Source organism: Dendropsophus ebraccatus, chromosome 3 (assembly GCF_027789765.1).
Source record: "Dendropsophus ebraccatus isolate aDenEbr1 chromosome 3, aDenEbr1.pat, whole genome shotgun sequence".
Taxonomy (NCBI): Eukaryota; Metazoa; Chordata; class Amphibia; order Anura; family Hylidae; genus Dendropsophus; species Dendropsophus ebraccatus.
The window spans coordinates 64,983,269-64,997,531 of NC_091456.1; the positions used below are offsets into that span (position 1 = coordinate 64,983,269).

Below are 14,263 nucleotides of genomic sequence, written 5' to 3' on the forward strand. Positions count from 1 at the left end.
TATAATCGTTATTAATTAGACCTGATATAATGTTTGATTTCCTTTTTTTGCAGAATGATTTTGCTTTGAGTATATTTTGCAGACCACGCGTTGTGTCTTGCATCTTACAATATCTTTACAAAAGTTTTATATATCAGCAATAACCATTTCCTTGTTTTATCAAGGTTTAATATCAACTTTCAGCATTATTTACATGAAGGGCTGCATACTTAAATGGAACCTATTACACTTAAAAATGCGGTCCATTCTGCAGGCATCATTATATCTAACAGGAGGAGCTGAGCAGATTGATATATAGTTTTGTACATTTATTCATATGTCTCTCCTTCTGGGCTAAGTAGTCATGTGGGCGGTGCTATTACTGATTGACAGCTATCTGTGTGCAGGTAGAAAGAGCCATGAGTCACTGAGTAGGACCACCCAATATGAAGTCTAAACCCAGAATAAGTAGAATAGCTAAGTGAATAGTCTTAATTTGTGACTGACAGCTCCTTTTATCTGTACAGCTATATACAGATAGCTGTCAGTCTCTTAATAGGACCACCCACTTGACTACTTAGCCTAGAATGAGCAGAGATGACAACTTTTCCTGAAACATTTCCTACAAAACTATAAATCAGTCTTTTTAGCGCCTCCTGCTCTATAACATGCTGTCTGCAGATTGGATGGCATTTTCAATGTGACAGGTTCCCATTAAAACAACTCTAAAAGGAATATTACTTGTAAAAACTGTGTCCACCTAAATTGCCACAATGCAATTTAAAATGTATGTTTTTTTTTCTTAAACAAATTTAACAAGATTTACCACCTAAATAACGTATAGTACAGTATGCCATAAAGCAAGGTCAGAATTATTGCAAAGTCTTTATATATTTACTACATTTGTAAAATCCGACTTGGTTATTAAAGGTAATGTGTCAGCTTTGTACCAAGTATGGAGCTACAGACCCCAGGGGGTAGCTAATAGGGTAAGAAAACTACCTTTTATCCTAATGGATGGCTGTTTGCAGAGTCATAATATCATCTTTTGTCTTTGCAGCTGAAGTGCCCCAGAGGCTGTGCCTAGCCACAGCGCCATACCTTTTCCCACCTGCTGGTGTGGCTTGGCCCTTTTTCTGCACAGTCATAAAATTGTCTTTATGTCTTGCCACAAACAGCCATCCTTTAAGATAAAGGTGTGATTACATTTCTGCTGGTATATGAAGTTCCATACCTGGTGCCGAGCTAAAAAAGTATCCTTAAACCCTGGTAGACCTGAGTATATTTTCTTTTTTTTTCACCCATAATAATTTTTTCCTTGTTCTTTTTAGATACACAGCACCTACCTTGAGAGTAATTGGCCCATTAGGGTGAGTACTTTGTTAATTGTAACTTTTTAAGGTTAAAAATACTATTTGACTTGTTTAATTTTCACTTGCAGTAACCAGGCTTGACCACTATACAGTGAATGCAGTCAACTGCTTTCAGTGCCATCCACCATGGTGACCAGCTGATGTTGTTGCCACTTGTCAACAGTCTGCTGACCAGTAATTTGTGGCCAGTGTTAAGGACAGGTCATCAGTCATGTGTGCCTAGAAAACCCCTTTAACCCCTTAAAGAGTCACTGTCGTATTTTTTTTTTTTTTTGCAGAAATCAATAGTCCAGGCGATTTTAAGAAACTTTGTAATTGGGTTTATTAGCCAAATCTGCCATTATCTGCATGTAAAAAGCCTTTTCCCAGGTCCCCCCCCCTCCTTCCTCTTTTTCATCCACTCTGAAAAATCTGAAAATTGTGACTTGTTGCAGGAGACGTACCCTGTCTGTTCTAGGGAGAGGGGAGGGGGGAGGAGGAAGGAGGGAGTTAGCCGGCAGCAGAAAGCAGATAACAGAGGATTACAGGCACGGAGCTGGGTGACAGCTGTAATCTGAGCTCAGACAGGTCACTGGTGACTGTCACAGGAGATATCCCGTGAGGGATTTGTAGATTAACTCTTTATTGTCCTGTTTTGGTCTTTTCTTTAGCTCTCTCCATAGGAGAACAATGAAGACAGGGGGGAGAGCTTCAAACTGCTTTTTCATGATAAAAATGCATTTTTCGGATAATAAACCCAATTACAAAGTTTCTTAAAATCGCCTGGACTATTGATTTCTGCAAAAAAAATTTCACGACAGTGACACTTTAAGGACAGAGCCTGAAATGGCCTTAATGACAGAGACAAATTTTATGAATATGACCAGTGTCACTTTATTCATTAATAACTTCGGGATGCTTTTACCTATCCGGCTGATTCTGAGATTGTTTTCTCGTGACATATTGTACTTTACATTTCTGGTAAATTGGAGTCGATACTCATAACAAATCTTTATGAAAAAAAACCAAATGTGAAAAAATGCATTTTTCCAACTTTGAAACTTTTTTGCGTATACAGAAAGTGGTTATACCACATAAATTATATATTAAATAGCATTAGCAACATGTCTACTTTATGTTGGCAGCATTTATTAAACTGTCTTTCATTTTTTTTAGACGATAGGAAGCTTAAAACATTAGCAGCAAATTTCCAAATTTTCAGTAAAATTTCAAAATCAGATATTTTTAGGGACCTGTTCAGGTTTAAAGTGTATTTGAGGGGCCTGTATGTTAGAAAGCCCCACAAAGCACCCCATTTCAGAAACTGCACCCCCCAAACTCTGCAAAAGCATATCCAGAAAGTGTTTTAACCCTTTAGGGGAGTCACAGAAATTAAAGCTAAGTGTGTAAGGAATTTGAAAATTTTAATTTTCTGTGCAGAGATTTTATTGTAATCCAATATTTTTTATAATTATAAACCTATTACCAGAGAAATGCACCCCAATAATTATTGTCCCGTTTCTGCAGTTTATAGAAATACCCCATATGTGACCCTATTGCGCTATTTGACGCAACCACAAGCCTCAGATATAAAGGAGCGCCTAGTGAATTTCAACGCCTCCGTTATATTTGGTCATTTCTGACTGTACCACTTCAGGTTGGCAGAGGCTCTGGGGTGCCAAAACCTAAAAACACCCCTAAAGGGACACCATTTAGAAAACTACACCCCTCAAGGAATGTAACAAGGGGTGCGGTGAGCATTTGGACCCCACAGGTGCTTCGCAGATTTTCCGAACAATATGGCGTGAAAAAAGAAAAAAAATTTTTTTACACTAAAACGTTGTTCTAGCCTTCAATTTTTCATTTTCTTAAAGGGATAAGAGGCAAAAAAAGACACAAAATGTGTAGCGCAGTTTCTCCTGAGTACGGAAATACCCCACATGTGGCGATAAAGTGCCAAGGGGGCGCAGGACGAGCCTCCAAAGGGAAGGAGCGCCAATTGGCTTTTGGAAGCTGAATTTCACTGAAAAGGATTTCAAGGGCCATGTCGCATTTACAGAGCCCTCGTGCTGCCAAGACACTGGAAACCCCCCACAAGTGACCCCATTCTGGAAACTACACCCCTCAAGGAATCTAACAAGGGGGGCAGTGAGCATATGGACCCCACTGGTGACGGGCACAAATGTGGAACAATGTGACGTAAAAGTAAAAAATTTCATTTTTTCACTTTCATGGCACAAATGTGCCAGTCATCAAGGGGTCCATATCCTCACTGCACCCCTTGTTAGATTCCCTGAGGGGTGCAGTTTCCAGAATGGGGTCATTTGTGGGGGGTTTCCAGTGTTTTGGCAGCACGAGGGCTCTGTAAATGCGACATGGCGTTCATCATCCATTCTAGCCAAATCCAACCTCCAAAATCCAAATGGCGCTCCTTCCCTTGGGAGGCTTGCCCTGCGCCCACATGGCGCTTTATGTCCACATGTGGGGGTATTTACGGACTTGGGGGAAATTGCTCTACACATTTTGTTTTTTTTTCCCTCTTTTAACCCCTTGTGAAAATGATAAATTCAAGGCTAAACCAACATTATAGTGTAAAAAATGTAATATTTCATTTTCACGCCACATTGTTCCACATTTGTGCCCGTCACCAGTGGGGTCCATATGCTCACTACACCCCTTGTTACATTCCCTGAGGGGTGCAGTTTCCATAATGGGGTCACTTGTGGGGGGTTTCAACTAGGGCTGGGCGATATAAACGATATGCCAAAATATCGTCATCAATTCGGTTGACGATATAGATTTTTGGCATATCGTCATATCGCGATATACCACGGAGCGGTAGTGAATAAGCTTCTCACTTACCGCTCCGTGGTACCGCGCTGCAGGGCCTTCCGTTCACGCATCGTCGGCGCGCTAGCGCGCTGATGCGTGTGGCGTCAGGTCTCCCAGTGCATGCTGGGAAGAAGACGCGGCCCGTCTCGCCTCGCGGACTCCATCAGCCAGCCCTGCAGGAAAGGTAAGTAGCAGAGGGGTCGGGGCGGCAGATGGCTTGGCATGGGGCTGATGATGGCCCTGGCTGGCTGGCACATGAAATGGCTGGAAAACTGAGAGGGGAGATGACTGGCACTGTGGGGGGGGGGGGGGGGGGGCTGATGACTGGTAACGGGGGGCTGATGACTGGTAACGGGGGGCTGATGACTGGTAACGGGAGGCTGATGACTGGCAAAGGGGGGCTGATGACTGGCAAGGGGGGCTGATGACTGGCAAGGGGGGCTGATGACTGGCAAGGCGGGTGATGACTGGCACAGGGTGGGCTGATGGCACAGGGGAAGGCTGATGACTGGCAAGGGGGGCTGATGACTGGCAGGGGGGGCTGATGACTGGCAAGGGGGGCTGATGACTGGCGCAAGGGGGCTGATGGCACAGGGGAGGGCTGATCACTGGCACAGGGTGGGCTGATGGCACAGGGGAAGGCTGATGACTGGCAAGGGGGTTGATAACTGGCACAAAGGGGGCTGAAGGCATAGGGGAGGGCTGATCACTGGCACAGGGGAAGGCTGATGACTGGCAAGGGGGGGGGGTGAGTATACACAAAAATTTTTTTATATATTGTGATATATCGTTATATCGTGCATGCTTCAAATTATATCGTGATATAAATTTTAGGCCATATCGCCCAGCCCTAGTTTCAACTGTCTTGACAACACAGGGGCCTTTTGAATGCAACATGGCCCCTCGAAATCCATTCCATAAAAAATCAAGCCTTCAAAAACCAAATGGCGCTCCTTCCCTTTGGAGGCTTACCCTGCACCCGAATGGCGCTTTATGTACACATGTGGGGTATTTCCGTACTCAGGGGAAATTGCGCTACACATTAAATGTTTTTTTTTATCTTTTAACCCCTTGTGAAAATGAAAAAATCATGACAAGATTAATGATTTAGAGTAAAAATTTTACAAAAATTACACTAAATGTTGGTCTAGCCTTGATTTTTTTTCCATTTCCACAAGGGGTTAAAAAAGAAAATGAACACAAAACGTGTAGGGTAGTTTCCCCTGAGTACGAAAATACCCCACATGTGGGCATAATGTGCCATATGGGCACAGGGCAAGTCACCAAAGGGACAGAGCGCCATTTAGAGGCTGGAATGGAGGATGGAGGCCATGTCGCAATTACAAAGCTCCTGTGCTGCCAGGACAGTAGAAACCCCCGACAAGTGACCCCATTCTGGAAACTACACCCCATAAGGAATCTAACAAGGGGTGCAGTGAGCATATGGACCCCACTGGTGACGGGCACTTACGTAGAACATGTGCCGAGAAAATAAAAAATACTATTTTTTTCATTTTCACGTCCCAAATGTGGCCGTCACCAGGGGGCCATATCCCCGCTGCCCCCCTTGTTAGATTCCTTATCGGGTGTAGTTTCCAGAATGGGGTCACTTGTGGGGGGTTTCTACTGTCCTGGCCGCACAGAGGCTTTGTAATTGCATCATGGCATCCTCTAATGGGAATTGTGGCCATACCTACTTAGCTGGGGAAAAGGGAGAATTCTAATTTATTTGGGGGTATTAGGCCAATTATTAGTTTATAAGGTTGAAAATGACAGGTGTCCATCAAACTCAACCTGTGTTGATCCAGAGGAAGGCAAAAAACCCTCGTTAGGCAGACGACAGTAGCCTCATCACAGGGGAAAAATTCCTTCTCGACTCCATAATGGCGATCAGAATAGTCCCCGGATCAACGTGACCCCTGAAATAGGAATAAGGGACAGAATTTAGAAAATGTAGAACCCCAATGATGTGTGGTGCGCCTTGGAGCGATCCTGTATGCACAGGCCGGGGGTATCAGGACAGGTGTCACACTGGAAAATGGTGTCCTTCCTGATCCCCCTGTTACACCACACTCTGCACTTCTTCTGGGGTCTCCAGTTCTCCTGTGTGGGGGACGTCACCTGGAAAATGTTGTCCTGGTGCGATACGGGGACCTTCATATCCAGAAGCGCTGGGTCCGCTCCATGGCTGCTAAATATAAGGGCGCTATTACTACTTCTTATATGTTCGGATCGTGCTGCAAGCTACAGGGCAGCGAGGGACCGGAAGAGGGGGTGCTGGTATAAATCCCCGTACAGGTGGTAACCTTTATCCAGCAATGGGAAGATCAGTTCCCGGACGATCTTCCCACTTGTTCCGAGGATGGGGGGGGGGAGGGGGCATCTGGGGGCTGCATTCGGGTGTCCCTTCCTACATACATTGTAAGGGTACGTGCACACTGCGGAATGGCGAAGGGTAACCCTTCGTGCATTCCGCAGTTGGCACCCGCCGGCAGAGTGATGCAGGCACACGTCTCCACACGTGTCATAGACTCCACTCTATGCATGGGCGGATGCCGCTCTCCGTCCAACGTGTTCATTCTTTGGACGGACGATGGAATCCGCCCATGCATAACATGGAGTCTATGACACGGGCGGAGACGCACGCCCGCATCAGTCCGCCGGTGGGTGCCAGCTGCGGAATGCACAAAGGGTTATCCTTCGCCATTCCGCAGTGTGCACATACCCTAAATCTGTAAGTGTACCCTGAGGTACTCTCACAGAGTTTGTAGAATTTCACTCCATACCGTCATCTCTTATTGGGACGGTACTGGCAGAAAAGACGTGTCTGGGAGGCAGCGTACGCTACGCTACCCCCAGATACGTCATATGAGGATGATGAGGATGAATGGAGGAAAGAAGGATCCCTCCCATTCATCCTCACTGGCTGTTTCGGTGTCGGACACAATAACGTATCCCTCTGACGCCGAAAACACCCTGGGGGCCATCTTTATACGGGGATTGGTATATGGGGTATGTAGTGGTGTAGTGTCAAACTTTATTCAATGTAGTGTGGTGTAATGTAGTGTTTTTTACGTGTTTTTTAACAGTAAGTATAAAAAAAAAAACCTACGCCAACAAAGGAGTTGCCGATAAATGCCGCACTTATAAGCAGACCGTGGCAGTAGAATATAGAAAAAAAACACCCTACGCCAAAAAGGAGGAGTTGCTGATTAGCAGCGCACTTTCGTGCGATGCTGATCAACACTCAGCGGCGATAGGGTGCGGAAAATAGAAAAAAAAAATTTGAAAAAAAAACAAAAACTTTTTCTACATTCTGAACATCCCTGTAGCTGCTGATAAGTGTATTACACATATCAGCCGCTAGAGGGCAGCAGAGCGCAAAATACGGAAAAAGCCGACGCTGGAGCCGAAAATAGCCGAGAGAAGCCGAACGTGACATCACGGAGGAAGCCGAAGACCCGAACGAACACGAGGACGCCGCGAACCCGGAAGACGCCGATCAGGAACCCGGGACAGGTGAGTAATGTACAAATACCTGCTCTGGACCCCTCGGCTACCTTATCTGAGGGGTCCAGGGCAGGTATTTACTATTTTGTGGGACTCTGATCGCCGTGCCACCGGCCCGATCGCCGTGAACGGCCGGCCGGTATCGGACAGCCGTTCACGGCGAACGGGCCGGTGGCACGGTGACCACCATTACTTTTTACAGTAATGGCGGTCGGTGCCGTCCTCGGTCAGCACCGACCGCCATTTTTTTCCGGGTTCCGATCGCCGCTATTGGCTCGAATTGATCAGCCTATAGCGGCGATCGTAAGCACGGGGGTTGTTAACCACCCCCCGTGCCGTGAAGCTAAGATGGCCTGCTATGATTTATAGCAGGCCATCTTCCCCGATCGCTGTGTGCGAACACGCAGCGATCGGGGAAACATCGGGCGTAAATTTACGCCCTGATAAGCCAAGTACCAGGGCGCGAGGGCGTAAGTTTACGCCCGTTGTCGTTAAGGGGTTAAACCTAAACCAGCAAACACAAGGGGAAAAAAAACAGGGTGAAAGCTTCCTGTTCTTCTGAGAGGTTTCCACATACCTGTTTTGTAAGCTAACAGAAGCCCCACCAAATCTTACTCATCATCTTCTAGGTATAGTGTCTCCTGCAATAGTTATTTAGACACATAACAAAATAGTTGACAACGCTTTATATTTGTCATCAGTGTACTGTGTACAGTGTAATGTGGATGTGGGCTTTGGTTGTACCACTGTTAGCTGCAAGTACCCACATATCATTCACATATGAAGGCACATAGCCTGCCTACATTAATAAATAGGTTTTTCATTAGTCATTGTGTATATCGAGTAGGGATGTCACGATACCAAAATTTTGAGTTCGATACCGATACCAGCTTTCGGATTTCGATACTCAATACCAATTCGATACTAAATAAAAAGTTTGAGAAAAAAAATACGTAAAAATACAAATATAATTTCCCTTTTCCCTGACTACAGATATGTTCCCCCCATGCACAACATTTTTATTTATGTGACTTCTTGATCACTTTGTTACATTTTATAGTTCTGACAATTCACATGTAATGGATACATGAACGTCTTTTTTTTTTTTTTTTTTACTTTTTTTTTTTTTTAAAAAAGGGAAAAGGGGGGATTATTAGAACCTTTATTTTTTTTTATTTTAAAACACTTTTTTTTACATTTTTTATTCCCCTCTAACCTCAAGCATACCTCCCTGTGCACAACAACTCCCAGAATACCTTCTTGTGGGGAGTTGTAGTTCACAGGGAGGTATGCTAGGAGTTGTAGTGCATAAGAAGGTATGCTGGGATGTTTTGAAAGGCTGCTGCCGCGCAACTGCAACTCCCAGCATACCTCCTTGTGCACTACACCTCCCAGCATACCTCCTGGTGCACTACAACTCCCAGCATAACTCCTGGTGAACAACAACTTCCAGCATAATGCCTTGTGCTTTGCAACTCCCCACAAGAAGGTATGCTGGGAGTTGTAGTGCACAAGGAGGTATGCTGGGAATTGCAGTTGTGCAGCTCCTGACACAACTCTGTGCAGCATACATTCTTGTGCACTACAACTCCCAGCATGCCTCCTCGTGCACAAAGAGGTATGCTGGGGGATGTAGTGCATAAGGAGGTATGCTGCTGGGAGTTGTAATGCATTAGCAGCCTCCTGGCACAACAACTCCCAGCATGCCTCCTTGTGAAAAACAACTCCCCACAAGAAGGTATTCTGGGAGTTGTTGTGCCACTGTATCGGTGGGCCCCGCGGGAATGGAGGGGCGGCGACAGGATTGTGGACCCGGAGGTTGGGGAACTGGCTGGTGTAAGGGACCGCTGCCGCAGCACCGGCGGGTCCCGTATTTGGAATGGTTGAATGACTGCCGCCCGCGGGATTGCGGGCCGCAGTCATTAGCAGTGAGGAGCCGATCCATATGCAGCAGACTCGTGCTGCATATGGAGCGGCTCTGCAGGGGTTAAATGCCGCTGTCGGTTATGACAGCGGCATCTACCCTTTAGGGCAGGGGTACTCAACAACTTTTAGTGAAGGTCCACTTACCGGGGTCTATTGTCAGGTGAAGGTCCGAGCTGAACATCAGTAGGAAACGTGTTTTGTTACTTTGTCACAAACGTTCAACTATTTATATACAGAATTGCTGCTTATTAGCGGGAAAATTGGCATTTTTTTCTCTCTCACCAGGCCTTTGATATTAGGTACAAAGGGGGTGACTGCCCTGGTAGTATATAGCCCCCCTGTTGCTCCCCCAGTAGTGTATAGCCCCCCCTGTGCGCTCTCCTTCAGTAGTATATAGCCCCCTGTTGCTCCTCCAGTAGTATATAGCCCCCCTGTGCGCTCTCCCCCTGTAGTATATAGCCCCCTGTGCGCTGTCCCCCAGTAGTATATAGCCCCCTGTGAGCTCCCCCCAGTAGTATATAGCCCCCCTGTGCTCTCCCCCTGTAGTATATAGCCCCCTGTGAGCTCCCCCCAAGTAGTATATAGCCCCCCTGTGAGCTCCCCCCTGTAGTATATAGCCCCCTGTGAGCTCCCCCTGTAGTATATAGCCCCCCCCATGCGCTGTCACCCTGTAGTATATAGCCCCCTGTGAGCTCCCCCCAGTAGTATATAGCGCCCCTGTGCTCTCCCCCCAGTAGTATATAGGTATATAGCCCCCCCTTGTGCTTTCCCCCTGTAGTATATAGCCCCTGTGAGGTCCCCCCTGTAGTATATAGCCCCCTGTGAGGTCCCCCCTGTAGTATATAGCCCCCTGTGCGCTCCGCCCAGTAGTATATAGCCCCCTGTGCGCTCCCCCCAGTAGTATATAGCCCCCTAAGTAGTATATAGCCCCCTGTGAGGTCCCCCCTGTAGTATATAGTCCACCTGTGCGCTCTCCCCTTGTAGATGCCCCCCAGACAGAAAAAAAAATAACAAAAACAACTCACCTAGCACCTCGTTCCCCGCTGCGGCTGTCTTCTTCTCTTCCCGTCGGTCCGGCCCCCGGCTGATACGCGCTCTGTAGGGATGTCCCGGGGATTCCCCAGCAGAGCGCGCATCAGTGACCTCAGCGTACGCCGCCGGCCTGCACTTCCGGGAAGGACAGGCCGGCGGCGTACACTGAGGTCTGTGGTGCGCGCTCTGCTGGGGAATCCCCGGGACATCCCCAGAGAGCGCGTATCAGCCGGGGGCCGGACCGACACTGCCCCCAGCCCCACAGGCGTACTGACATCTAAGGACAGTACACCTATGGGGCGGGAGGCAGTGCGGTGGGGAGCGGGACGGTCCGGACCGCTGGCCTCCGCTGTCCGGGTTCGGACCGCGGTCCGCCAGTTGAGGACCCCTGCAAATAGCCGGCACTAGCGATCGCTGTGTGCCGGCTATTTAAATTTGGCGCCGCCGGGAGCGCAGAGCTCGCAGGCGGAGGAGGGGACACCAGGGGGCAGGGGGCGGCACACAGAGAACACGGCCCGCGCTCAGGTAGCTGCCGGCCGTGTTCTCTGCACCATACTTCATGTTAATCTGCACTATTATGCAGATTAACATGAAGTATCGATACCAGGAAATCCTGGTATCGAACCGTTTTTCTGACCGAAATATCGATAGTAGTATCGATATTTCGGTGCATCGTGCATCACTAATATCGAGCAGCTGTTGTTACTCCTGACCAACTTGTGCATAGACCAATGCATGTTCTAGTAATCCATGCTATATTTAAGCGTTTTTGTGGTGCAATAATTGTTCAATTTCTGCTACAAACCGCAGTTGTTTTAATCTTTTGAACCTATTTTTACTCTTTTCCATAGTATTCCGCTATAGACAAGATTGGCCAAAATGTTGCTGTTTCTGGAAAATGTGGATTTGCGCACTACTCTTTGCTAACCAAGAAATGGAAGCTGTTTGGAAATATCACTCAAGTAAGTAGGCTAACACAAATTCATTGGAGGAAATGAAAAGTAGTAGTGGATGCTGCATAGTATCTAAGATGTGGTAATTTTACATTTCATAAGGCTCTTTGTATGCAAGCAAATGGCTCTGTGCTTACAGTCATTGATGCCCTTTTCCTGCCAGGACAGTTCTTACATATTTGTCATGCACACCTCACCACCTGCACACTTGACGGAAATCCATTCCTTCTCATCTCCGTACCTAACTACTGTCTTTATCCCAGCCTTAAAGGACAACTCCCATGAAAAACTTCCCAGTAATTGAAGTACATTACAAAGTTATATAACTGTGTAATGTGCTTCAATCACCTATCTGCCTCCCTTCCCTGTCTTTTCCCTCCTCAACCCCCCACCAGGAAGTGAAGGAAACTCACACATACCTAATTACTGTCGTCACCGGGCTGCTCTCTCCGCTCCTTCTTGTGACGATGAATCATCAGCAGGAGGGCAGCTCTAGCTCCTGTTACACCAGCCTCCCCCTCCCCTACCTTGTCAGGTGACTCTGCTTGCTCAGCTCCGATTGGCTGAGCAACTGCAAGCCATCTGAGTCATGTCACTTGCTTATCTTCCCTGGGGACTGACTCCCAGCACATAGCCAGCTACAGGACCCTTCCTCCTGCTGCCGAATGGACTCAGTGAGTGAAGAAGTCATGTCACTTGTTTATCTTCCCTCCGTGACAAACCCCCGTCTTATCTCTTCCCTGCTGCCCTGACCTAATTAGGGAGGCCATCCTGCAGATGTCACTTAGCAATGTACACTACATTGCAAAGTGAAAATGTGTGTGCAGCTTTAGTGCAGGGGCTGAGAACCTGTGTGGTTATATAGCAGCCTGATTGAAGAGAGAGAGAGGGGTCATGTTTAGTGTATGGTGGGAGTTGAAGTGAATGGAGGGGCAGGCACTTGCAACGTCACAGCAGCCAAAGTGCATCATGGGAAGCTGAAACCAGGAAGTCGGGGAAAAATGAAGACCAAGAATGGAAATCAGGGGGGGCGCAGACGGTGGGAAATTCGAACAGTAACAGCTCAGGAGGGATGATAAGTATATAAACTATGTTTCTGATTGTTTTTTGTTTTTTTTTCCCTTAGCACGGGAGTTGTCCTTTAACCCATCTCTTCCACCTGTCACTTCTTTCATTTAAACAAGCAACCATCTCAATTATCCATAAGATGCCATCAACGTGCCAATAATGAATAATGCTGTAGAATCTGAAACTCACATTCACTTACATTGGCAAAATCCACATTTGCTTAAATTGCCAAAATCCATGTTTAATTCCTGGCAAATCCTGAACATGTGAACATGGCCTAACTCATTATGCAGGCAATAATTCATAGTAATACTGACAGTGTAATACTCTCCCCTATGGACAGTAGAGATTGGGGACCCCCTCCTCTTTTTCAACAATATATACAGTACATTTGGAAAGTCTGGCCTTGCTCTGTTTTGTTATACTGTGGCCTCCTGCTAAAATAAAAATAAAGGGTTTTTTTGCACTCAATACTGCATAATGACAAAGTGAGAAGACAGTGTTAGTGATCTTAGCTAATTTATTGAAAAGGAAGAATTATTGAACTATTGAGACCCATAACTCAGTACTTAGTTGAAGCACCTTTCACAGAAATTACTGACTCCAGTTGTTTTGGGTACGACACACCTGAATTTGTGGATCCTCCCAAACTCTCTCAGTGGCAAGCCATTTTCAGATCTTTCCAGAGATGTTTCATTGGGTAAAAATAAGGGCTTTGCATTGGAAATTCAAGGACATTCACACAATGTCCCTAAGCCACTGCTGTGTGCTTAGGTTGATTCTCTTATTGAAAGGTGAACCTTCAGCCAAGTCTAATGTCCTGAGCACTCTGGATCAGGTTCTCTTCAAATATATCTCTGTATTTTACTCCATTTAACTTTCCCTCAACCCCAACCAGTGTCCCATCCTTTGAAAGATAACCTCACCACCATACTTTATTGTAGGGATCATATTGGGCAGCTAATGAGCAGTGCCTAGTTTCCTCCAGACATGACACTTTGGATCTTTTGTGCACACATTGACGACATTGCTATGATTAAGTGAATAGGCTGCACAAACTATCCAGCAGTTGTTCGCGCCGACCAGCTTTATGATTGACCGAGGCTTGGAAAGGCTCAGCAAATGAGTTCTGATAGATGATCGGTGCACATTTGCAACCTGCATTGGGCCCTTAGAATTCAGACCAAAAAGTTCAGTCTTGATTTCATCAGTCCAGAGAATCTTGTTTCTTGCAGTCTGAGAGTCCTTTAGGTACATTTTTTTTTTGCAAACTTCATGTCTCTTTTACTGTGGAAAGGCTTCATTCTGGCCACTCTACCATAAGGCCCAGATTGGTGGAGTGATCTGTGCCTTCACACAGTCCTGTCTCTGAGCTCTACTAGTACTTTTCTTTTTTATGCATATATTTTGAATAACTGAATACCATGTGTTTTCAGGAACAGAACATGATGGTTACGGGAGGCCTGGCTTGGTGGAATGACTTCATTGTTCTTGCTTGTTATAATTTAAATGATCAGAAAGAGGAGGTAAATATGATTTATTAACACATAACTTAAAAGGATAAATTAGTGTCTGCATTTCTTAAAGAGGTTGTCCAAGGACAAAGATATT

At 46.2% G+C, this 14,263-nt stretch overlaps 1 protein-coding gene across 3 annotated transcripts in view; it reads left to right on the forward strand.

Annotated features, from left to right (window-relative positions):
- The window catches only part of RIC1 (RIC1 homolog, RAB6A GEF complex partner 1), a 93,508-nt gene that overhangs the window by 60,542 nt on the left and 18,703 nt on the right, over window positions 1-14,263 (forward strand). For all 3 annotated transcript variants that reach the window (XM_069961932.1, XM_069961934.1, XM_069961933.1), the window contains exons 13-15: window positions 1,311-1,349; window positions 11,483-11,593; window positions 14,089-14,178. In XM_069961932.1, the coding sequence (XP_069818033.1) occupies window positions 1,311-1,349; window positions 11,483-11,593; window positions 14,089-14,178 (240 nt within the window). The remainder of the gene's footprint in view (window positions 1-1,310; window positions 1,350-11,482; window positions 11,594-14,088; window positions 14,179-14,263) is intronic.